This window comes from Poecilia reticulata, linkage group LG20, assembly GCF_000633615.1.
Source record: "Poecilia reticulata strain Guanapo linkage group LG20, Guppy_female_1.0+MT, whole genome shotgun sequence".
Taxonomy (NCBI): Eukaryota; Metazoa; Chordata; class Actinopteri; order Cyprinodontiformes; family Poeciliidae; genus Poecilia; species Poecilia reticulata.
The window spans coordinates 21,466,366-21,491,282 of NC_024350.1; the positions used below are offsets into that span (position 1 = coordinate 21,466,366).

The following is a 24,917-nucleotide window of genomic DNA, read 5'->3' on the forward strand; positions in this document are numbered from 1 at the left end:
ATCCATCCATCCATCCATCCATCCATCCATCCATCCATCCATCCATCCATCCATCCATCCATCCATCCATCCATCCATCCATCCATCCATCCATCCACATAGTCAATATCAAACAGAACTTTTCTAAGTGGGGCCCCAAATCAAAGCAGCTTCGTATGTTGAGGAATTCGGAGTCTCCACTCCTTCCTCCAGGATGGATCTCATTATTAGGTTCTCATCTCACTGTCAGCAGCTAATAGTTGCTGTGAACTGATGAGATAAGAGGCAGCAATTTCCCTACCTAATCTTAGAAGCTTGGTATTCTTCATTTTACCACTCTTGTTTACAAATTGCTGTATTTCCTTTCCTCACATGCAAGGCCACCTTAAGATACTGTGAGTCTCACTAAATCTGACTTACATTGAGCAAGAAACAGCATGTGGAGCTTTTGAGATTTTATACCCACCACTTTCAGTCTGTGTTATGCCCCATGTCGCACAGCTTATTTCAGGGCTGCTGGAGAGTATGATTGATGAGACCGCCACAGTTGATGGGCTTTCAGGTGAAGTGTTGGTAAAATCATGTCAGGTAGGACGTGATTTACTGGAGAGGCGTCTGGTCCATTCAGCAAAATACATCCTAAATACCAAAAAGGCTCTGGGTGTTCAGAGGAGAAATGGGAACTTTGCAGAGTGGTGAAAGCTTTACTTCTTCAACTTTTTTTAAGCATTAAAGGCTTTAAACATACAAAAAACATTTATTAAACTAAATATTGTGGCTTGGGATCTGGTTAGGACGCTTCCTTGGTGAGGAGTCTCATCAGGAGACCCAGTGTAAAAACAAATGGATGTAGTTAAAGAGACAAATAAAATATATTGCATACTGACATAAAACAAATGCTCAAAAGATTCCCCAATGTGACCGATTTAAAACAATTCTGCAAAGAAAAGTTCGTTAAAATTTCTCCAGAGTGAAAAATTCATTATCTGTCATCACAAAAACATTTTATCCCAACTAGTTTTTAGCTTTCAACCCAATGACTTTCTCGCACAAAGTCTGGTTGGTTTGGATTTAACCCTCGATAAATTAAGTCAGTTCTTGAAATCTGCATTTCAGATTTGCTGACATAAATATGAATTGGGAAAATTTAAGCTGCAGACAGAAGTAACCTGTCAGGAGAGCAGACACTTTTTCACAACGTGGCATATATGCTGTCGTTATAAGCTGAACTGTCATGGCTTCCTTTGCATGAGTAGCTTTGTCACTCATGATTTGCCAAAAGAAACCTCCAGTTTCTGCTGAACTGTTCCTCTGTATGACAGCTGCTGCTAGAACCAGAACTGAGACTGTACTTCTGATCTCTTCTTTGCCTAATGTGTCTCGGCATTGGACATTTTTCCACAATCAAGGCATCGAGCACCTCTGGGAGGATCCCTCAAATGTGAAACTATCAGCACAATTCACCTCCTGATTAAAGAGCATTAATTATTCCCTTCTCCTCCTCTGATTTGCATCACAGTCTAGCAGATTTGCGCCTCGGGGGGCAATCCGAGACAGACGCACTCCTGAATTTATTTAGCCACACAAAAACTATAATGACATGGGGAGATTTTGGCTCTTTTGTGTGTTTGTAAATGTGTTTGTGGTGTCAGGGATGGTGGTTTGGCAACCGTGTCACCATGGAGACAGTGCCACTATGGTGTAGGATGGATTTTTTTTTTTCTAAGCGCACACAATTGGCTTAAAAAGGAGCAATGGCAGAGCGATGTAATCTGATTGGACGAACTAAAGGCTCTAGAAACAAACTCCTGCTCTCTTAATGTTTTATAATATGAGGCTACATATTATGACTTTGGATTGCTGTGCCATGAAAGGACATATTGGATCTGTTAATGACAGCAAACTAGATTTTTTATTCTAAATATAAACATCTTTGGTATTAATATCTACACAAATAAAATGCATGTGTGAATGTGAGTTGTACAATCACATTAAAAGGTATTTCAATACCTCCGGATGTGCAAACGTCTGCTTTCATACCCTTTTTACTTCTTCAAATGTCGTCAGTTGTATGTAATTTATTGGGACTTCATGTGATGAACCGGCACATATAGTAATATCTATGGTAACTCTGGATGAGCTGCGTTGATCCACAGTTCAGTTAGCTGACATGGCAAAGTCTTCCCTTATGGGAGAGTGGAAGAGACACAGAAAACGTGTGGAAAAATTTGCTCTGATGAAAAACCAATGAGGACAAAATGTAAGTTTTTGGGTTTTGTGTAAAATGTTACCTTGAGCACCTCATCCTCACTGGTAAACATAGTTGTGGCAGCATCATACTGCGGGGTTTGAGAATAACATTATTGGAGCCAGGGCTGCGCAATATGTCGTAAAACATAAATTTTCTAACCCTATAGTCAGACAGAGCGTTAAAGAGGAGTGGCAAATGCCAATGAGGTGGATTAGCAGAGCTGGTGTTGTCATCTAGGATTTGTATCCAGAGAATATAATCCCTGCTGCCAGCATATGTAGCTGTTAGCAACTCATGACAGTCGTGAAACTGTCATACAGCAACAGCCTTCAGTCAGAGGCCTCTTGAGGTTCATTGCGAGACTGACTGCTACCTGAAATCTTTAGTGATCACAGCATCACCATCCACTTGGAAGATACTTGGATGGTCTGAGTTACAGCAGCATTTACTTTCTCTTTGGGATAAATACAGTGTTTTGTAATTTAATAGAAATTTATAAACCGATTTAGCAGCTTCCAGCAGAAGAATTATATTCATATGTCAGAACGGCTCAGTCAAAGTCCAAACCTGAATCTAAGTGCCAGTTTGTGGCAAGACTTCACAACCACCTCTCAGTCAAATCAGCCTGAGCTTGAGCTGTTTTTGTTGGTAATCTGGTTAAATGCTTGTTTCAGTGGGATCTGCTCCTCGAAAATCAATTCTTACATTTTCTTACATGTCTGTATGTCCCGACCAGACCAGACCATTCCGTCTGGGTTCTGTACCCAGTGAATATATTTTTTCTGTGGTTTCAAATGAATACATAGTTTATGGGCCGTCCCTTAAGTGGAACCTCAACAAGGACACATTTTAAAAGCTATTTTCACAGCATACTTACAAAAATTACCCATCTGAGCCATCTCAGTCACTGAGAAATGAACTGAAAGTCCTGAAAGGTGCTTTGTTTAGTTTGCATGTTTTGCACGGCTCTCAGCTGTGGTCCTCAAATAAATCAGAGTAAACAAGATACAAAAACCACTGGAATGGTTATTCAGACTTAGAACAATGGCTGCATGCACAGCTTTCTCTTTTGTGGCGCGGTCCTCTGCCCTGCCATCATCTCTCTGCGCTCTCCCGTGGGGAACTCGCTCTGTTCTTGACTCTTTTGCCAGTAATTTGCTCCTCATCCCGCCATGTTGTTCACCGTTGGTGATGGAGGTGCAGACACCTGCTAATTCTCTCTCAGCCAGCCAGCCTCTCTCAGTCTCTCAGCCGAGCGGCTGACATTTAACAGGAAGAGCTGTTAACAGGCTGCAGGAATGTCACTGACATTCACTTTGTATGATGTGGGATAGGTCGGCCCTCGTCTTACTGTCGCTGTGCCCAGGACTGAATCCAGCATGATGGTGATGCACCATCAGCCTGGCACTCCCGTGTCCTTCTGTAATGAAACGAAGCAATCACAAAATCCTGATGCTGTTTGTCCACACGCTGTGCTTCCTTCAGCAGGTTAGGATGGGTCTATTGGCTCTGCAAAACATGCTCATGCCCTTCTTTTTGCACAAATCATTCTTCGATAATGAGATTTTAGTTTGGTCAGTTCGGCCTATTTTGAGCTCTTTTTTAGAATGAGCTGCTTGTCTCTTTAAATCCAAATAAGCTGCTGCTGGCCACGCCTCCAACTCATAATTATACAACCGTACATCTTTGAGAAGCAGAAGTGGAGCCTCCTGCACAACGAATATGAATGCAGCAAGTGGTTTCTGGATGGTAAGTCAACAGAAAAACACTTGTCTTCTCCAGCAGCCAATAAAAGCAGCCGAACAAAGGTGCTGGAGCTCAGCTTGGGTTGCTAGGTGACGTCTGGGCTTCGCTGCGGTTGCTAGATAATTTGTGGCATTACAATTGGTGTTTTTCTTTTGAAAACTGCAAAAACCATCTGACATCTGTTTTTAGAAGCAATAGAAACACAACTGGAAGTACAAAAATGGGAATTAAACCCTGACTGTTGACTCTGTGTGACGTGGCGTCATCTGATTTGATCCAGGCTGACTATGACTTGTTCCTCTACGCATCTTTAGAGATGAAGCAAAGCTCCTCATCCTCTGGTAATTAAACTTCTGTCGCTGGGGCGTTTTTTTTCCTCCTGGTAAACTGTCAACACACAGACGCCCCTTTCTCTGAAGCCGGCGCCGATAATTAGTTTGCCGAGGGGTTTGCAGTGATTGCTTCATTATTTCTCCACCAGGCATGTACACGAGATGTTTGATGGATGCTCGAGAGTAATCCAGGCAAAAGCAGCTTACAGGGTATATGTACATTGTTGCCCAACACCTATAAGAACAAATCACTGAGGAGCTTAACAATGAGCTCTGCTGTTGCACGTGGGCTTCTGGGCTCTCAGAGTTGTGAAAGACGGAGTTATCAGCAGGGTGCAGATTCCTCCGAATTGCTTTGCTTCATTTTTCACCGCCATGTAGCTGGATGCCGCGTGCAGGGCAGCGATCAGCCGCCCATTTTTGTTTGAAAATGAGTATTTTTGTTCTCTGAGATCTGCAAACCTAAGTCTGGGTTCGGTTGGAGGGAACTCTGGTGAATGAATATGTGGTGCCAAGCAGACTGGAGACCGCTCCAAAAGCAGGAAGCAGATTATACTGCAAGGCATTCTGGGTAAAAACAACAAAAACAAACATACAAGTATAATGCTAGAAGGAGAAATGGCTGGCAACGACAAAAGAGAAATCCTATGACTGCTAAAACCTAATGCTACTTCATTTTTGTTTGCATTTTTGAAAGAAGGACGTTGCAGTTTAGATTTTTATGTAATTTGTTTCAGTAGTTCTTGTTGCAGCACAGGGTATTTGTAGATTATAAAATGTTCAGATTCTGCCACTTTTTTTGCTGTCTGCTGCCTGACGGTAATCCAAATAACATGTCAGGAACTCAGCCCCTCAGTCACCTCTTATTCTGACTGAGTTCCCACAAGACAAGGCCTCAGTAGGACCTTCGTTTTAAAATGTCAGCCCCGTCAGGTCGCCATGCTGTCATATCTTCTGTCATCAGCTGAGCATCAGTCCCAGGGCCGCAGATAGGCTCGAGTCATTACAGCTGTGCCCGCCACTGGTCCCCTGTCCATCAACCTTTACACGTCTAGCTCCAAACCAAACATCATCTCTTTATCCACTGAAGGACGCAGAGGTCACTCGTCTGGATTGGAGACTAAAGGCTCCGTCGCTTTAAAAACAAACCTCCTTTACAGAGTCCCAAGCACAAACCTAGGCATGCTGCAAAACATACAGTGTGTTCTTCTTCTTGTAATTGGCTGATTAGGCTCTGTGTCTGTTTGGGGAGCTGAGTAACTGAGCTGCTCATCCACTAGTAAATCCTCCAGTCTCAGGCACACAGTCCTTGTGTTTTTGTCTGCCCTTGTCTGTTATCCTGATTAAAACGGAGAAGGCCTAACTCGTTGTGTCTCTCAGAGCACACAAGCCAGACACTCTCAGTACAAGCAGCTCTTGGCATTAATCCGTCTCACTAAAGGTGGGGGGATGGAGTGGGTGGAGGATGAGAACAATGCAACATCTTTCCCTCGATCCTTCTTGCTCTTTTGGCCACGTGGTGATTGCCTGGCGGGATTTCCACGGGTCTTGGACGTTCAGTACGGATGTTTCTCTTCTCGTCCACTCATCCCAGCTGCACCCCTCAAGGAAATGAGGTACAATGCTACCCCCTCATGCCTCTGACAAACATCCTTCCACTGCCCTTTGTTCCTGCCTTTGTCACCAGACAAGAGGTTGCGTCTAGAGGTTATGCATGCAGAGCGAGAAGCGTCATGGAGTTTCTGAAACGTGTGTGTTGTTGTTTCTATAGTTTGCAAGTGAATGATTGTGGCAGGAAGAGACACTGTGGAAACAATACACATTTCTAAATATGTGTCATGGTGCAGACTTTCTTTCTCTTCCATGGACATTCCTGAATGTGGCAAGGGGCCTTATTTCCTGCCTTACGCCAGGCAAACAACCCTATCTGCGTGTTTCAAAGATTATATGATAGTACGTGTGCAGGAAAGTATTCCTTGCACTCCCTCTTGTGAAATATTTGCCCATTTAGATCTTCGAATACCGATCTCTAATGTTGATCTGGAGACTCTGTAGTAGGATATTTTTTTTGATTATGTTATTTAAGAATCAAATGTAAAAGTTAGTTTGTAGCTTCAGGATTTTTTTCCTAACCGACAGTCCTGTAGACTTGGTTCAATTAAATAGTGAAATTAAAACTTTTCTTATGTTATAAGCCGGTGCAGTTTGCTTTCACACTGAATGAATCCTCAATTGCAAACCTGCACATTGAAAATGTGTAAAAAAATGTATTCTTCATAAACTATCATCATCCTAGATACTTTGGAGATGTCCTAGTTAACCTAAGTTTTTATAGTTTCAAAACAACAATTTTATCGTTTATCGCAATAACTTGTGAAAAAGTTCTTGCCACATACAGCCAAGGCATAGTAACAGAAATGAAAACACTTTAGAAAGATCGGAAAAACAAAACGTGGAAGTTGATGCGCACATAACAGACTGCAGAAAAAAGACCTGTAAGTTTAGGGAATCAAATTCCTAAATCCAGCTTTCCAAACTAGTAATTCATCTCTCTCCACCCTGCTTGCTGAGATAGATATATGGCTCCACCTTGTTAGCTTGATTTAAAATGTTTGAGATGTTTTTTTGTCTATGATTAAAGGATTTGCATCAACCAAAACCTGGTCGATGGGCATTTTGAGCCCAAATCATCATCATTTTCAGTGCTACACTTCTAATCTGGTCCTCTCAAAGCATTTCATGTTCTTGTATGACGTTTATCTGAATGATACAAAGCTTTCTGAAAGAGGAGCGCTTCAATACTGATTCCTCCTTTCATGAACCTTTATGTTGGTGAAGCTCCTCCAGGCTGGAGGGCGGCTCAGTTCTGTCCATGTCACCGTTTTTCCCTGGTGGGCGGCACTTTGACAAACGTCCCCCTCGCAGCAGCGAGCTGCAGAGCGCTAATACCGTTTCAGCCAAAAGTTGACATCAAAGCCTCATTGCTCATGGTGACTTAGCGAGTTTTTTTAGCGATTTCTACCTGCTCAGTTCTGGAGGGTTACTGTGATTTCTGCTGGGCAGCTGGAGGATTGATATGGCCTGACAGCGCCCTCGGCGTTGCAGAGTTATTGCTGTGTCATGTTATTTTATCTTGTTTGTCTCAATTTAAATCCCCAGGAGAAGACTCTGGTTTTATTAAATATCTGGAGTTGAAAATAACTTGAACAGAAAACACGCTGTTTTCTGTTCAAAACAGAAAACAGCAAATTGGGATTTGATTTTTTAAATCAAATCAAATCCCAATTGTTGTATATTTTCTTTTATTTTTTTTTACTTGATAGACATTGCTGCTGTTACAAATAACAAGTGCTCTTCTTATTTTTTCTATTTTTTAACTCTGTGCCAGAATTACAGCGATTCAAAATATGTAATTTTATGATGAGTGATTTCTAAGGGCAGTGCTTTTCTGGCTCCGCTTGCATTAATTCATATTAATGTTTCATGCAAATGTTATTCCAAGATTCAACAAATTTAGTATGCAGCCTCTGGGGGGGGGAAGCAGTAAAAAGAAACTGCTTTGACTCATGTTGAGCATTTTGATTTGGCATTTATCTCCTGCTGAGTCACTCTCTTTCTCCTCACTTGTACTCTCAAACCAAGTCCCAGAAAAGTGCCGTGTCCTCCAGCAGGTCTGACAGTATCGTGTGATTGGTGTTCAACCTGCTGCAGATGAGCTGTCAGATGGAGGGCGACCATTTCACTGCTTAAAGAGGAAATATCATGTTGGCCTAACCTCCCACCTTCCTGTAAACGGTGGAAGATTTGCTCTGCCAATCAAAAGTTTTTCTACACTCTGACTTTGAGATTTGCTCGCCTGAAATATCAAAATGCTTTGTGAGCTGTGGGGAGGATGTGGAGCAGAGAGGCTGGGACCTCTGACAAAAATCAATGATTGGTGTCCAAGTAGGTTCCTATGGGAATTAAAAGAGCGTACGATTTACTTCAAGGAACACTGGATTTTTGGCTTGAAAGTCAGGCTATAGATGTTTGAGTAAGGGATAAAAAGGGACTTTAAAAAGTCACAATTTTTATCATATTTAGACTTTTTAGACCAGCTTTATTCTCAATTTGACTTTGTTTGCGTGCTCACAGGGGAAGAATCACATAATCCTAAAAGCGCAGGAGGGAAATCTTCAGGCAGATTAACCCAGAATTGTAGCCTAACGAGATAAAATCTGAAAATTTATAAAGCTGAGAGCCAAGATGGCAAAAGAATATGAATTAGGCAAAAGGTGGAGAACAACAGGTGAAAATAGCAAGGAGTGACTGAAAAAGGAGAACATTTGTAGTTAGCAGAGTGACAACAATGAGCAGGTGAGTCTTGGGCTACGCAGGCAAATGTGACCCAAATCCAATTATTTTATTTATTTTTTCCATATGTACAATTCCAAACTTTTTACCCCCAAAATATCAGATTTATGCCACTTCCATATGTGGTTATTCAATTGTAAATGTATCCAATAGTTTTCAAAGCATCTGCAGTCAGAACAGTCATTTCACATTTTGTCCAACTTTTACATCATTGACGTGAGCCATGCATCATAATTACGAACCAGAAAAAATGGCCGACACTTCCTTCGTCTTGTTATGATCTTGTGCCAACACTGTCAGCTGCGATTACTCAACAACTTTAAAATCAATCCATAGATGGTGGCGTCATTATAGCGTCGCTGTCAGGCCGTAAACTGTTCGAAGTCTGATTGCGATCGCGTTTAATTAGTATAAAGGATCGCACAAAAAAGGATCTGAAGACCTGCTGTGTGAACGTAGCCTAATTAACCAAATGAGCCGCATGAGCATGAAGTGTCTGCAGCTAAAAGTCTAACTAATTTTTATTTTGAGAAAAGCGTGACTCAACTTTAAAGGCGAGAAGAGAAAGGATGAAGGTTTGCATCTTGGGCCTTTTTCTTTCCGCAACATCTTTGAAAATATGACCATCATCTGCAAAATGCCAACGATTCATCCTGGAAAAACAGACATGAATCAGCCAACAAGACAATCAGCAAACCACCTCAGGAATATTTTAGTTCAAAGTTAAAATCTAAAGTAGTGTGAGTAAACATGTAATCTTTGAATAATTAGGTAGCCTCATATTATCTACTTATTTATTTCCAAGTTGATCAACCTCACGTCAGATGATTTTCCAGATTTTCTTTTTACATAAAACATCAGGGGAGTTGCTTTAGATATAAAACAGCTACAGAAATGTTTTAAACCTGTTCTCACTTCTGACAGGAAGAATGATGATTTTTATCATTTTGAGGGGGAACATGCAGCAGACTTCCTCCTAATGTTTCATGCATTCAATCAGAGCCGTGAAATCACCTTTCACCTCCAAGCCTTCTTTTCATTTGCTCCTGCAGGGAGGCTATTTTTAGATCCTGTTACCAGTCCTGACAAGTCTCAGAAGACGCGACACACCGTGGTCTCGTGTTGTTCTTGATCATCAGCGAGCCGCCTGCTCAGTCTGAGGGTCACATCACGATGAAAGGGAAGAGGAGATGGAGGGAGCGGAGGATAGAGAAGGATGGAGGGATATTTACGAGTCAGACAGCAGTGAAGGCGAGCTGCATCCCAATATCTGTTCCTTCATGCCTATAACTCTCAGGAGAAAAGGAGTGAAGCTTGTGCAGGGATTTGCAGGTGAACCGACAGTCTTCAGGTACGTGAGAGTCTGTGCAAATAGTGGAGTATCTTCCACTGAGGAGGGGGTGAAAAGGTCCTGAAGTATAAAAAAATCACAAATGAACAAAATATATAAGAAAAATTGTATCTTTAAAGCAAGTTTCTGGAAATGTGGTAGAAAAGAGACAAAACAACATAATGGATAACAAAAAAGATGACAGGAAATGTTAATATCCTGCAGGAATATACCTTAAAAACATTAAAACCTTTTTTAAAATTTTGTAAATCTAACATTTTTAAAACAAGAAAGAAAATTTTACAAAAAAAAAATCCTGGTTAAAATTTAGGCAATTAAACTCGTCAAAGTTTATTGAAAAGCCAAAGACATTTTTTAAACACTGACTTACAAAACAGGAAAGTAAAATATGTGCACAAGTTTGACTGAACATAAATCTGGTTCATATCAAACGCAACATTTGAAAAAGACCCAAACAAACCAGAAACAAAACTTTTTGAAAACTTTTAAAATTATAAGATTATTACAGTTTTCATCATTTAGGTTGAGGTTGCAAAATTACATTATGTTTTAATAGGGATCATCTGTCTGTCTATGTTGCATTAAATTACATATTTTCTGTCACTTATGTAAAGAAGCTGTTAAATCCAGTTAGACGTCTGGGTGCAGAGTCAAACCGAGCAGCGACTTGAGAACAGAAACCCAGCAGCGTCTCCTGTGTGCTGCTGTCTGTCAGCTCTGACTTTTAACGCTGATCACAGCGCCGCTCCCTCCATCACTCCCAGTGCTTGATCTCTGCTCTGTGGTCGGTCTCCTCTTTTTGGTGACATAACAAGTCTGTCACAGGTTATTCCCGCCGGCCGTGTTTCCTGTCAGCACACCAGGTCCTGCATTCAGAGAAGCAAAACAGAGTCTTTCAAACTCCCACAACTCCGCAACAAATATGTGCAGAAACCAAAGAGCTTGGATTTCACCAAACGTTTAACTCGGACTGAATGATTGCTTGCAACAATGTACTGTTCAGAATATTGGTTTGACTTTGACTTCACGTTGTTTGAGCTGAATAAAAGTGTAATTTACACCGCGAAATTTGCAGTACCGTAATTCGGCCACACTGAAAAATCCCAACAATTTCTGAAAGGGAAAACGTTGCGCTTTCCAGCCAATATCGGGTTATTAGTCATTTCACCCCTGCCGTAGCAGGGAGTGAAATTAATCTGAGAGCCACTCTTTTAGTAGAAAATAACTTGCTAGATATTGAAAGTTCCAGTTGTTATGGATAAACAGGCAAATATATTTACTCGCAGGACATTTAAAGAACTTCATGCAATTAAAATAAGGAATAATATCCAGGCGGAGAGTTGAAATTTAAGAAAGAAAGCCCAACCTCCTGAAGAATTGACTTGGGATCTGTCTTGGTATTCAGATGATAATTACTTGCACTGAAATTTTACAGAAAATCATCTTCAAATAAAGTCCAGCCCTCAGCATGCCAACAACTTGACAGGAGACCTGCAACTCTAAACACGAGCCGCCCAACCTGCACAACCGACCTGCTGTTATTCTGGGTGTTTATTAAATGATAATACCATACACATGAATTTAAATTAACTTTCAGAGAGAGTAGAAATGTTCCAGTTATATCAGGGGTGTCAAACTCATTTTCATTTTGAGCTACATCAAAAATCTGGGGGGTTTTATGCAATTAAAATCACTGATTTACTAATTTATAAGAAGTTTTTACAATATTTGCGCTAATGTGTGATGTTAAATGTGACTTTTTACTAATCGCCGTGTCAGTCACAGACTATAACTTCACAGTGAGTAAGGCTGAGGCAACAGTCACTTAAACTCAATGTTTTTCTCAAACTTTTGAGAAAAAATTTCAGTACAAATCAGAAGAAAATGTGGGGATTTGTTGATTTTGTGAGAATTTTGCATATTTGTGAAGAACTGAAAGGACTTGTTGATGTGATTTGGAGTCCACAGGGCCACATAAAAAGCTGCAGAGGGCCAAATTTGGCCCCTAGGCCTTGAGTATGACACAGATCCAGTAGACTTACACCAGCTATGATGTTCACAGGAAGTTAACAATGGCAAAGTTTCTACTTATAAATGGTCTGTGGAGCAGCCCTTGGCTGGCTACCGTTTATCTTTTTCACTGGTTCTTCGCATATTTATACACCTACAGACGTGCCTGAGTTCTTCTGATGAATTGCTTCGGTCACTGGTCTGTGTCTGCGTGTGCTGCTGAGTAATAAAGAGGCCGGTGCCGTTGCTCCACTCCCACTCAGCCGCCCCTGAGCTCCTGCGCTCAATGCTCACTGAGTGGGATTTTCTTTGCTCAACGTGTTTCAGGCTCATTCATCCTTTGAGAGCTGCAGCAACACGGATTCTATGAAGTAAGGTTGCTAGGAGAGGATTACGCCAATATGCAATGTTTTCGAACCCGTCTCAACGAGGCGTCAAAGTAAAACAAAGACTAACTTAAAAGCAACCCACACATCTGCTGAGATTTTACTCCCTTGTCTGTTTATAGCTGCATACAAATGCGTCATCTTTAGCGCTGCGCTACGCTTGTTTTCAGTGCTGATGTGTTAGATTTATCCTCCTGGGAACAAAACTAAGACGGCTCGTTCAGTGAGCACAGATATTGATCAGCATGATGCAGGAATCTGGAACAACTGTGGCTACATAAGTGCAGGAATTTCAGTTTGAGATATTTTTTTTTTCTTGTGAGTCATTTGACAATAAGAAATCAGCTGTTGTAACATTTTGAACAAACTTCCACTCCTACATTTGCAACACGAAAGGTGTATTTTTACTGAAGGCGTAATATCAGAACAAATAGAAACTAATTTAGCTTTTACAGCCTGATAAAAGATAATCAAACAAAACAAAAATAAGTACTCAAAATAACCTGTAGACTAGTCTAATAACAATTATCTTAGCTATGAATTAATTGATTATTTTAATGATTAACTGATTAATCGGATAGCAAAATGGCATGTTCTGCACATTTTTATTTTAACCACTTAAGCTTGTTTCATGCAAAATTACAAATGCATAAAAAATACAAATAGGCAATTTAATTCCTTTTGTAAATAAGAAAATAAACATTTCTTTGCCTGATACAATAACGTCTTTTTTGTGTGTAAACTTGATCATTTCTAGCAAAAAATAATTTAAACATCAACATGTGAAAAGCTCAGCCCATTCTGCTTTATTTATTTTATTAACTGACTAATAATTGGATAGCAAAAGGCGTCTAATAGGAGATTTTTTTTTCTTTTTTTACCAAATTTGAACCAGGTTCAGGGTAGTTCTACCACTAACGTAAATACAAAATGTAAACACTTTTTGCACATTTTTGGTTTAATTACTTCTCAGAATATGTTGTTCTTTCAGCAGTTGTCCTTTTTTGAGTCTGTATACTCTTGTTAAAGGAGCATTCAGACTCTTAAAATGAGGACTTGACTGCTAAAGTTTACTTTGTGATAAGTAAAAACAAAGTAAAAGTGCTTATAAAAGGTATTTTCATGTTGCTATTTGCAGCCTTGTGGCTGGAACAGGTAGGTTTACCAGCAGAGAAGAAACAAACAGTACCTTAATACTCTTTTAATGCTCCCTGTGCTGCCATTGGGCCTGATGGGAGGTGAGTGAGCTGACTGATAACCTGAACAACCTCCATGAAACAACACCAGCAACTTTCTCTGCCACGTTCAGCTTCCAGGCTGACTCAGAGATTCAGCACAGCATCCCAGCCATAAGGCTTCTCATGGAAAAATAGCTGCTGCTGTTTGCTCTTATTTGGGCCTGTTGTTTCCTCTGCTTCATTTATCAGGTAGCTGAATTATTTAGTTATTAAAGCCCTGCAGGTCAGACAAAGAACTGCTGCTATTACTTCAACTTTCTACCGACTTTTATCAAGACTTGTCTATGTAAAGAAATCTGTAAAAAATCTCATATAATTTGTCATCATTTGTGATTTTGGAAGTTGACGATCAACATCAAAAGTTCCCCAGATATGAAATCTTGACTTCTGAGTCACAGCAACGATCTGCTGCGGATTGAGGCGTCATCTTCCTCCGCTCAGGAAACTGAACAAAAAACAAAAACCCATCAGGCATCGTCTTATCGGAGAATGTCTGCTGATTTCCATCGGGGGGAAAAACGGCATCAAAGGAAACATGAACGACCTCTGAGACGGCACGTTGCAGAGAAAGGGCAGGGTCGTGTAAAATTGGAAATGGAGCTGAACGATCAGACCAAACAGGGGCTGCAGTTAATTCAACTCGGTTGAAACCAGAGTTTTACCTGCATGAAATTACAGATACAAAGCTTTGCAGAGCACTTTTCAGTACTTTGAAACAATCCAGCAACAAACCAAAGAGTGTTTTAATGGGGGTTTCATGAGTTAGACTAACAAAAACAAAAATAAAAGTTAAAAAAATGTCTTGGATGTTAAATTTACGTGTTTTATGAATTTATATTCAGCTTGTTTTAGTCAATAAAGCATCTGTGAACACCATTTTTTTCTTTTACACTGTAGCTTTTGCTGTATGTTTAGGGTTTCTGTCCTCATACAGTGAACATTTTCATCATGCCACTCTTATACCAAAGGCTGGGAGTGAGACGTGGTAGTTATACCAGAACTGGAGGGATTTGGTTTTGAACACTGAGTTAAGGGTTTGTTGTTGATGGTCCAGTTATCAGTTAACTGTGTTTCACACACTCCCTTTTCTCTCCTGTTGTGGGGAAACTCTCAGGCTGCAGCCGCTAAGCGCTAGCAGCCAACCTGCTCCCTCCCCTCCCCATGTACAGAATGGAGGGAAGTCCAAAATTAAAGCATTGTTGTCCCTGCGAGCGTTGGTCACACAGAAATCGAGTGACAGCCTTATTTCATTTTGCCATCTCGGCTGACCTTGCCACTGGCCTCTGGTCCCCCGCCGCCGCCGCCCTGCGTCCAGACGCACCATTCAGAGCCGCTACGAGGACCAAGACCTGTCTCTGAGTAGCAAAAAACAAGCAGGCTGTGAGTGAATTTTCCTATTTAGTTTGGGTTCAGTGAGGATTTCTGAGTATCCCCTCCTTCTCCTCCCTCTCGTCTGAGCCCTTTGAATGAATGTGAATTTACAGTAATGTACCATTAAGGTTGCCATGGCGAGGGCTGCCGCTTGTGAGCATGTCAGTTGCCATGCATGTTTTATTTTTTTCCCCTCTCCAGTTGAAGAATGGGCAGCGTGTGGAAAGTGTTTCAGAAATATTTGCTTTATTTTCTGTTTGTGCTGCTTGTTTTTCTCCGCAGACACACAATGTGTTGCTTTCCTTTTATTTGTTGCAAGAAGTTTTGTTTATTTTGGACTTTGAATTCAAGTGAATGCTACGATGGAATATCATTTTATTTATAATTACAAGAATAATGTAATATTATGAGAATGAATGATTTTATCAGAACTCCAACACAAAAATAAAAATAAATTAAATGTGGATTGTTGAGCGTTTTGTGTATTTATACTTAGGAATAAGTTTTACAGATTATACTTAATGCAAACAACTGCCTATTTTAAAGAAAAAAACCACATGGACTAATGTAGTTATCAAACACATTTTGATAACTTTATTGAACCTTTTTCCTTGTTAAAGCAACTTATTTCTTGTCATTTTGAGACAATTTTCTGGTAAAATTGCATCTTTATTCTCCTACTATTTTAATTAGGCAAACATTTTCATAGCCTGTCCCTAATCATCCATTGTACAACTCACAGAAGGGATGATTGAAATAAAAGCCACTCTTATAAGTTATTTTTAATGAAATATCAATTAAAATCAGAAATCGGATCTGGTACGACAACTGTAGATTTTGTTTATAAGCCATATTTTCCAGGTTTTCAATTTTATCACCATAAACAAAAGACCCAGAAAGGACACAGAAACCACAGTGATGCTGTTTACAGAGAAACTGACAGCTGAGACTCAATATGTGACAAAACTGTCTGCAGTTTCTGATGGACCTTTACACATCGGTGAGGTGCTGCAGCTTCTCGTCTTATTTTCTTATGACACTTCAGTTCAGAGCTGAAATGTGATTCACCTGCTCAGCAAAGGAAAAACTTCCCCCTGTTCTGCTGTGAAATCAGGTCCATCGCCGTGTTTACCTCCCCAAAGCCTCTCCAGCATGTCTGTTTGCTTACCAATCTGACAACATCAGACTACATCTCTTTGGAAAATTTTATGTCTTTAACTTACAAATGTACTCCAAAAGACGACACTTGTTAATAGCAGAGCAAAGGAGTGAAGATATGAATGTAAGAAGACGCTGTTGATTGTGTCCTTACACCCGGATGATGGTTTGGGACTTAACCAGCTTGTGTCTATCCATCCATCCATCCATTTTCTTTCACCCTTGTCCCTCAGTGGGGTCGGGAGGGTTGCTGGTGCCCATCTCCAGCTAACGTTCCGGGCGAGAGGTGGAGTCACCTGGACTCCAGTCTGTCGCAGGGCAACTCAGAGACACACAGGACACACAACCATGCACACACACACACACCTAGGGGCAATTTGGAGAGGCCAATTAACCTGACAGTCATGTTTTTGGACTTGTGTCTAATTCAAATATTAAAACAGCAGTAAGAAAAACAACATATATATTTTTTATGTTTCTACTGTATTCTTGCTGCATTAAAACTTTGTGTGGAGAATAAGGCATCTCTGTGATGCTGAAGAGTCAAAGAGCAAAATTGTGAAACATCGGTTTCTACTTTATAATCTTTATATCCACAGTTTGTAATCTTTATTTCTCATCTGCAGCAGGGGAGTTATGCAGAAGAAAACACACACAGCCCTCTTTTTCTAATCGCATTAAAGATTTAGTCCTTTGCAGTATTGCAGTTATGGTTGTTTACACCTCGCCGCACCTCCGCCGAGCTTTCTGTTAGCAGCTCAGGAGTTTGTATAAAGGTTTCATCATCAGACAAAAAATAAATCTGAAAATGTAATTATCTGTCTAAATGCTTCATCACAAAATCAAAAAACAGATTGTAAACAAGTATTTGTTGGTTTTTTAATATCGTCTTTTCTAGCTTCCTGCAACAGCTAACTGTGCTACATTGCTAACCCCCAGAGTTTAGGTTAACAGCAAGTAGTCATTAATCAATAAATTAATTTCTACAATTGTTTTCATTACATTAGAAAATTTACCTGCAGTAATAATAGCTAATTTTTTATGTTAACCAGTTTATGTAGATTTGATTAAAAAAAAAAAGTCTTAAGTTGCTGGTAGTAAATAACGTTAATGTGTAATATACTTACTCAAAATGAACAAATTAAAACAGTTGTGCAATTTTTTATGTAAAATTTGAAAATAGTACCATTTTTGATTCCTAAAAAATGTTTTTTTTTTGTGTGGCAGCAAGTTTGCGTATATTTTTTAAGTAAAGTCCAGTTGTTGCGTTTTACAGTGCAGGTGCAACACCACCAGTTGGCCAGTTGGTGGCATCAGAGCATTTGTAATGATTTTTTGACGATTTACGGCTTAGATTGACAAAAAAGTTGACAGTAATTGTTATTTTCTCTGCACGACCATGTAGCATCGACGGGCTTCGCCTCATGTCTCATGATTTCTCGCCCTTTGTCGTCTCTGATTGGTTTTCACCACAATGTGAGCCTAATGTGTGTGTCTTTAATCTACAGGGAAACTTTCAGTGTCAAAATCATCTTATTTTTCCTTGAATGACTGGTGGCACTGTTGTGACCTCATATTTTTATTTTAGTTGCACTATCTAGAAATTAGGTCCAATTAATTGCATTTATAGAGTTCTGTAAATCCTTATTTTTAAATAGTTAAAGTATTAAGGGAACCATTTTAGGACTAAACAAAGCAACAGAAAACTGAATCACGGCTTTTATGAAATCCAGTGCAGGTGGAGGTTTTTTTTTTGTTTGCTTCTTTGTTTCTGTTGTTTGCAGCAATATTTTCTGCTGCCACAAAACAGCCAGTGGTTACCTTCACATTTTTTGCTCCACATATTTACAGCCATTATAAGGCTGCCCCAATAGCAGCTCTGTAAAAACTGTGACTCAGATGTTGTGTGTTATTGTGGCCTCATTGCGTTTATGAAACGAAAATGCTTGTTCAAAGATCGGCTCTGTGGCCTTTGTCATCTGTCCTCAGCCGTTACCAACAGAGAAACAAGCCGGCTGCAGTCTGAGCCGTCACCAGATCCTGTTTTACATCCATGAACAAAATCTCTACGTGTGAAACCTTCTTGATTTTTACAGGCGTGTGAGGCCTGCAGTGCTTCTAATGTTTCTCTGAGATGTTTTGTGACCTCCTGGATCAGTTGTTGACGTATTTTTGGAGTAATTTTGGTTCATTAGCCATTCGTCAGGTTCAAAACTGGACTTTTCTGGCTGAAGTAGACAAAATATTGGCTCTGTTTCGTTTTTCTGTCAGATTGGTTCTTTTTAAAATTTTGTTTTACATCTCATTAATCTTACCAAACACGGAGAACCAACATCTAGTTTTATTAGAACAAGAATCCAGAGAAACACCTACTTGTTTATAAATTGCGGACTATTAATTCTTATTCTTATTAAACATGGGAAACCAATATGTAGTTTTATACTTTTACCTTTTTGTCTATCTTTTAGCTTTGTTATTTTGTTTGTATTTCCTTCTAATTCATGTAAAGCACTTTGAACTGCCTTGTTGCTAAAATGTGCTCTATAAATAAAATTACCTTAATTCTACATCTGAGTTTGAATTATTGATATAATTACTTGAAAACTGATTTTTGTGTTTATTTAAATAATCTTTATCCAATTTAAAATGTTAAAAGAAAAATAGTAAAAATATTTTTTCACACTTTATGAGTTTTGATTTTTGAGTTTGTCTCAATTTTATATATTTTTAGGTTTGCACTATACATTGTGACTTTCAAATTTCAAGTTTGATCAAATGCAGCATTTCTTCAGTCCTCTGAACTTTTAGAGGCCATTTTTAAACAAAAGTCACTTCATAATGTCAGCTTATTTGCAAAAACTGGACTATTATATAACATTATTTCTTCATTACTAAATAAATTATTTTCTTACCTTCATATTTTTCATACAAATAGTTAAACTTTCATGCAATATCTTAAAGTAGATCTTTCAGTGGCTTGTTGTTTAGCTTTTCAATGTTTTGTTGGGTCTGGCAAGGCCTTCAAGCATGTGGATTTTGCATATTTTGAAAAGGATTTGGAACTTGGAGCTTCATTTCCTCTGAAGAATTAAATTCATAAACATCCCACAGTGCATATGCCCTCTGGTTTTTTCCAGTGTGAAATCAGACATGAAGCACATGAGTGGTTTTAAATTTAGTAGAAGATCTGATTTAAGAAATAAAAAAACACCACTTGATGAAAAGCAATGGTTTAGTTAATAAGCTTTAAGAGGGTAACCTTAATGTGTAAAAATCTGCCCATAAATACAAAATAATCAGACTTTAACTGTGACTTGGATGTGATTTTGATACTTTAGCGGCAGGTTTCATCTTTCCTCTTGTTTTTTTTGCAGAGAACCATGAGCACTGTGGAGGAGGAGCCGGATCACATGATACCATGAAGACAAGTCTGAAGGTCCTGAGCTGCCAGCTGCTGAGTGAGTAGAGGAAGGGAGGAGAATGAGGCAGAACAAAGCAGAATGAGGCTCAGAATCTGACTGAATGAGGCAGAATGAGGCTGAATGAGGTTCAGAATCTGGCTGATTGAGGCAGTATGAGGCTGAATGTGGCTGAATGAGGCTCAGAATCTGACTGAAAGAGGCAGAATGAGGCTGAAAGTGGTTGAATGTGGCTCAGAATCTATCTGAATGAGGCAGAATGAGGCTGAATATGGCTCAGAATCTGGCTGAATGAGGCAGAATGAGACTGAATGTGGCTCAGAATCTGATTGAATGAGGCTAAATGAGTGAGAATGAGACTGAATCTGGCAGAATGTGGCTGAATGAGGCTAAATGAGGCAGAATGAAGCTGGCTTCTGGGCAGAGTGAAAGTAAACATTTCACAAAAAAGAATTGTAATTTGTACTTTTATGTGTTTTCTATGTGTCAGAAAACTAGTTCCATTCATTTTTCTGCTTTAAGGATGCTCTATCCAAATATACAGTTAGTTGGAAAGTTAAGTGGAAGGAAAACATGTGATTGAAAACGTTGCTTATTAACAGAAATAAGCATTTAAAATATAACACTTTGTGTAATAATTTAAGTCAAGTCAAGTTTATTTGTATATTACATTTCAGCAAAGGCATTTCAAATTGCTTTATGTTAAAATTACATGTAGTTAAAGCATTAAATTTTCTCAAGTGAAATCGTTACATTTTAGATTGTTGATTAATGTTTCATTTATGATGTTTCAAAAGCAACTTTAAACAGGTGGGATTCGGTGTTTTCGTTGTTTTTGTTGTTTTGGGGTTTTCTGGAAGTTTATTCCAGATTTGGGGTGCATAGAAGCTGAATGCTGCTTCTCCATGTTTGGTTCTGGTTGTGGGTACAGAGCAGAACCAGATCACCTGAGAGGTCTGGAAGGTTGGGCAGATCTTTAATGCATTGTGCTTCTTTTAATTTACCAAGATGGATCTGCACCTATTAAAGTCTAACCAAACAAATCCCACAGCGGAGGAGAATTTAGATGTCTAAAATATTCTTGCGTTTCGTTTTTGATTGATGAAATTACCTCCAGAACCCTGCAGTTTGCAGACACGACATGATGTGTTTACTGCCTCCTCTTGTTCCTGCTTGTCAGGTTTGTGTTTCTTGAAATGTACCAGCTCAGGGAGGAGAAGCGCTGAGCCGTGGCAGGATCCCAGCGTGGAATGTCACATGAATATGGAGCAGTGAGGTCAGGATGAGAGCCACCAGCGCTCCAGGACGGTTTGTTGAAATGGCTGATGATATCTGGTATTTACCCCCCGAACAGAACCTCGGGGCAGAGGAGCCACAGGCAGTTTCTGACAAATCTGCCTCAATCCCTCGGAGGAGATAAACCTGGACTGCTGAGTGTCTTAAGAGTTGGGAGAAAAGGAGGAAAAATTCTGGGTTAAAACTGTCCAAACTTAATATCACAACCATTTTTTGGAGATTTTTTTCCCCCTTCAACTAAATCCTTTCTTTGAAATTATAATCCCAGCTTTCTTTTATGTTTTTTGTTGGAAGTCCAGCTGAGCCCCAGGTTTCCTCAGGCTCGCTTTCATTAGGCTTTTCTTTTTCGGTTAGATGGAGCTGAAGGGCCCACCTGAGACCCGCGTCTCTGATTTCTCTGGGTGGAAAAGAAATCTATAGAAGAAGAAAGACAAGAGATGCTGCAGATACAGCAACTAAAAGATTATTTACTTTGTAATTGTAAATTCTCTCCTCTTACATCTTATTATAATGACTTTCTTATCTTTTAATTAGAGATTCACAAACCATTTTTTCTACACATTCAGCTAAAGAAATTATGACATCTTTTAAAATGGACTATTTGCAAAGTTTTCTGTTCTGTGCATTCCAGTGGTGTCCAATGTGTGGCTCGGGGCCATGTGTGGCCCCTGGATTCTTCATATTTGGCCGAGCATGTCATGTTGGGATTAATCTTTCGAACCCACATGCAAGAACAGGACCAGAAGAGATGAATAAAAGTACAATTATGGTTTATTGAAGTCAGGGGGAGAATGGAGAGGGGGAGAATACTGGAGCGGAGGACCAGGTCGTCTTACTGCCGATGAGAGGCACAAAGTTAGAAACTGCGAGGAGATTGTTGTCCAGAAATAATCAGAGAATGCTTACTTGAGATGGGTGGAGTGATCAGCTTGGGTTTGTGCGAGTATGACTCGTTGGAGAGCGGACAGTGATCATTAACGGACGGAGTAGCGGCGTAGGTTCCTCTTCTTGTCATATCTTTTCTCCGGTGAGGTTCGGACTTGGGTCTCCTGACCCGGAACGCTCCGAAGGGGAATCCACCGGAGAAGGATCCACGAAGGGGGGAAGACGAACACACGAGGGGTGGCGTCTGACCGGTAACACCGGCAGCGTCGGGGGAAGACACAGGAGGTAGGTGATCCACAACAACTAGGAGACAGCTGGATCATCTGACGAGGGAGACAACAAGGAGTTAGTATAACGAAGATCACAGAGGGCCTTTCTCTGGAACGATTGTTACCGAGGTAAGCAAACACTCGGGTGATGAGATGAAGAGGAGCTGCTGCTTAAATCCCCGGTCCACGCCCTCCAAAACGAGCTGCAGGTGTGTGCACGGGATGAACCCAGCAGCTTCTAAGGGCTCAGGGTGAGGGCAACCTCGAGAGGACGCCAAGAGGAACAACGGGTCCAGTAACAAAAACTCCAGTCCAAAATAAATAAAAGAAAAACAAAATAACTGGGGGGAACAGACACGGAACCTGACAGAGCAGCATGAACTGTCGATGGAGGTGTTCTACTGCTCTGTCAGACACGGAACCTGACAGAGCAGCATGAACTGTCGATGGAGGTGTTCTACTTTTAATAAATTATTCCTACAAATTAAAATCTTCCTTGAATTTAAAATGTTATATATGATGAAGAATTAGGGGCACGCCAAGAAAGTAGCAAAAATAAAATTACGTGAATAAAGGCCTAATACGACAAGAATAAAGTACATATAGGATTATTGTAGCATCTGCAGCTAAAAAGAACATCAACATGAGGAAAAATTCAGCTATTTCTGCCTGACTTAGCATCAATACAGTTTATTGACTGATTTATTGATTATTTTTTCAATAAAAAAATTTAGATTTTATTACAGACTTTGAATCAGGTGAAGCGAAAACTATACCAATTGAAGAAGTTTTGGGTAGAAATTATTTACAGACAGAAAAGTTTTTCATCTTAAATTTAAAATGTATATATTTTTATACTAGTTTTGGCTCAACGGCATGTTTTGGAGTCTGTATACTCCAGTTGATCTAATCGATTACTGAATTAGTTGATGATTATTTCAGTAATTAATTGATCGCAATTAATTGTTTCAGCAGGTATCAACTATTAACAATTTTTTTTACATGACTATTTTAACCTACTATTAAAAGATTGGACACAGTTGACGCAAACACAGCAGTAATTATTGTAGTTTTTTATGCCTTTCAATGACAGTTTAACTTAAGCATTAAGTATGTTTGTCTTAAAACAAAAGTCTAGAGGAAATCTTTGAAAGAACTATTGATCCAGACTTTTGAAGTTCTTGCAATATGGAAGTGAAGTGCATATAAAGAAGGCCAGTCAGTGAAAACAGGTTTAATATTCTAGTTTTACCTCATTAGGTTTCTTTTAAGTGAACATGTCTAAATGGTTTGTAAGCGAGAACCATAACCTCCTCAGACTCTGTTTTTTCCAGATTCCAGAGAACTTCCTGTTTAATGTCTCTCCTTCCTGTCACATCCCATCGCTGCTGTGACAGCAGCTAGATCGCTCCCCAAGTAAACAGCGCAGGGAATCTTTGTTGCGCTTGTTTCTGCATTCTCTCACTGTCTGATTCTCAGATAAACAAGTTCAAAGCCGCTGTAACCTGACAAACAATTTCTGAGCCGTTCAAACAGGAAGCCATTACCCTGCGCCGAGAGCTTTGCCTCTTATCTCTGAGCTCACATCTGTTGTATTCCCCCCTTCTCTCCACCTCCTCCACACTCCGCCCATCCAGACCTCCTCCAGCACGTCCCAGACGTCCACAGGATGCGCCCTATCTGTCTGTGTCCGCCCCTGGGACACAGATCTGCCCGGGACGGTAGACATCCACACCCATAAGCAAACCAGAGGAATTTGTCTGTTTGTGCCTTTGCTGGGATCCATCAGGATGAACTCCAGAAGCGTCGCCGTTTATCTCCGCGAACGTCACCGAAACAAATCTGGAGATTATTGTCTTCTATGCAATCAAGGCTCTAAAAGGAAAAGCACTTAAACAAAGAGAGTTTAAGTGCTAGTAATTCTTAATGCCACCTTTTATATCTGTTATGCTTCCTTGAGCAGGTTAGGATAGATCTGTGTGATGTTCAAGATCATTTTAGTCTGCTCAGTTCTGCCTATAAACATTTATTTGAAAAGTTTTATGTTTTTTATTTTTAAATGTTTTCTTTTCCACAGTAAAACTGAAACCGATGGTGGAAGTGCAGAAACCTCTCACATATTTTCCGTAATTTATTAGAAAACGTTTGCGGCAGTTTGGAATAAGTTGAAGGCAGTAGAAATGGGAATATAATCCTTTTACGTGCAACTAATTTCTGTGATTAATGGGAGCAACTTGAGAGTGCATCAGTAGTTCATTTCCAAGCTGACCGTTATTGAGCATCTTGTCATATTTTGGTATGTGGCTAATAACTGTTGATGAATTTTTAAAGGTCATTAATTGGGAAATTAATCAAGCTTTGATCCCTTGTGGATTTATTCTGGAGGATACAACAGAGCAGAGTTCTTAAAAATAAAGCACTAAAGATAAAGTTAAAGATCTAAAGCCAAATTATTTTAGTGATTCATGAATTAATCAAATATGAATTATAATAGGATTGCATGATTTTGCATTTATTTACACTTTATGATTGTCTGCTAGTTTGACAATCATAATCATAGTTTCTACATCAGTTATTCCTTCTGTCAGGAATAATATGTTGCTATTTACTTGCTCTTTATGCCGTCATTATTGCTCCATTACATCCCTTAAGGTGAAGCTGAGCATTATAGAGATTCATCTCCAGGTATTAAATATTTTTTTCATCATTAGGTGTGCGACATTGTCTCAGTCTCATTAGGAAACCAGTGGGAGACGCGCGGAAGAAGCTTGAAAGTGATTGCAGGGACTAACAAGGGAACATGATTAAAAGGAGTGATGAATAATGATATATGCAGAGAAAGATGATATTTGTATATTTATAATTAGACATGA

At 39.7% G+C, this 24,917-nt stretch overlaps 1 protein-coding gene across 3 annotated transcripts in view; it reads left to right on the plus strand.

The window, feature by feature from the left end:
* The window catches only part of tmem108 (transmembrane protein 108), a 48,304-nt gene that overhangs the window by 7,349 nt on the left and 16,038 nt on the right, over positions 1-24,917 (plus strand). For 2 of the 3 annotated variants that reach the window (XM_008396589.2, XM_008396587.2), the window contains exon 2: positions 19,550-19,633. In XM_008396589.2, the coding sequence (XP_008394811.1) occupies positions 19,594-19,633 (40 nt within the window). In that variant the 5' untranslated portion in view covers positions 19,550-19,593. Of the gene's footprint in view, positions 1-5,835; positions 5,925-19,549; positions 19,634-24,917 lie in introns of those variants that run through there. The other variant, XM_008396588.2, reaches the window with a different exon arrangement.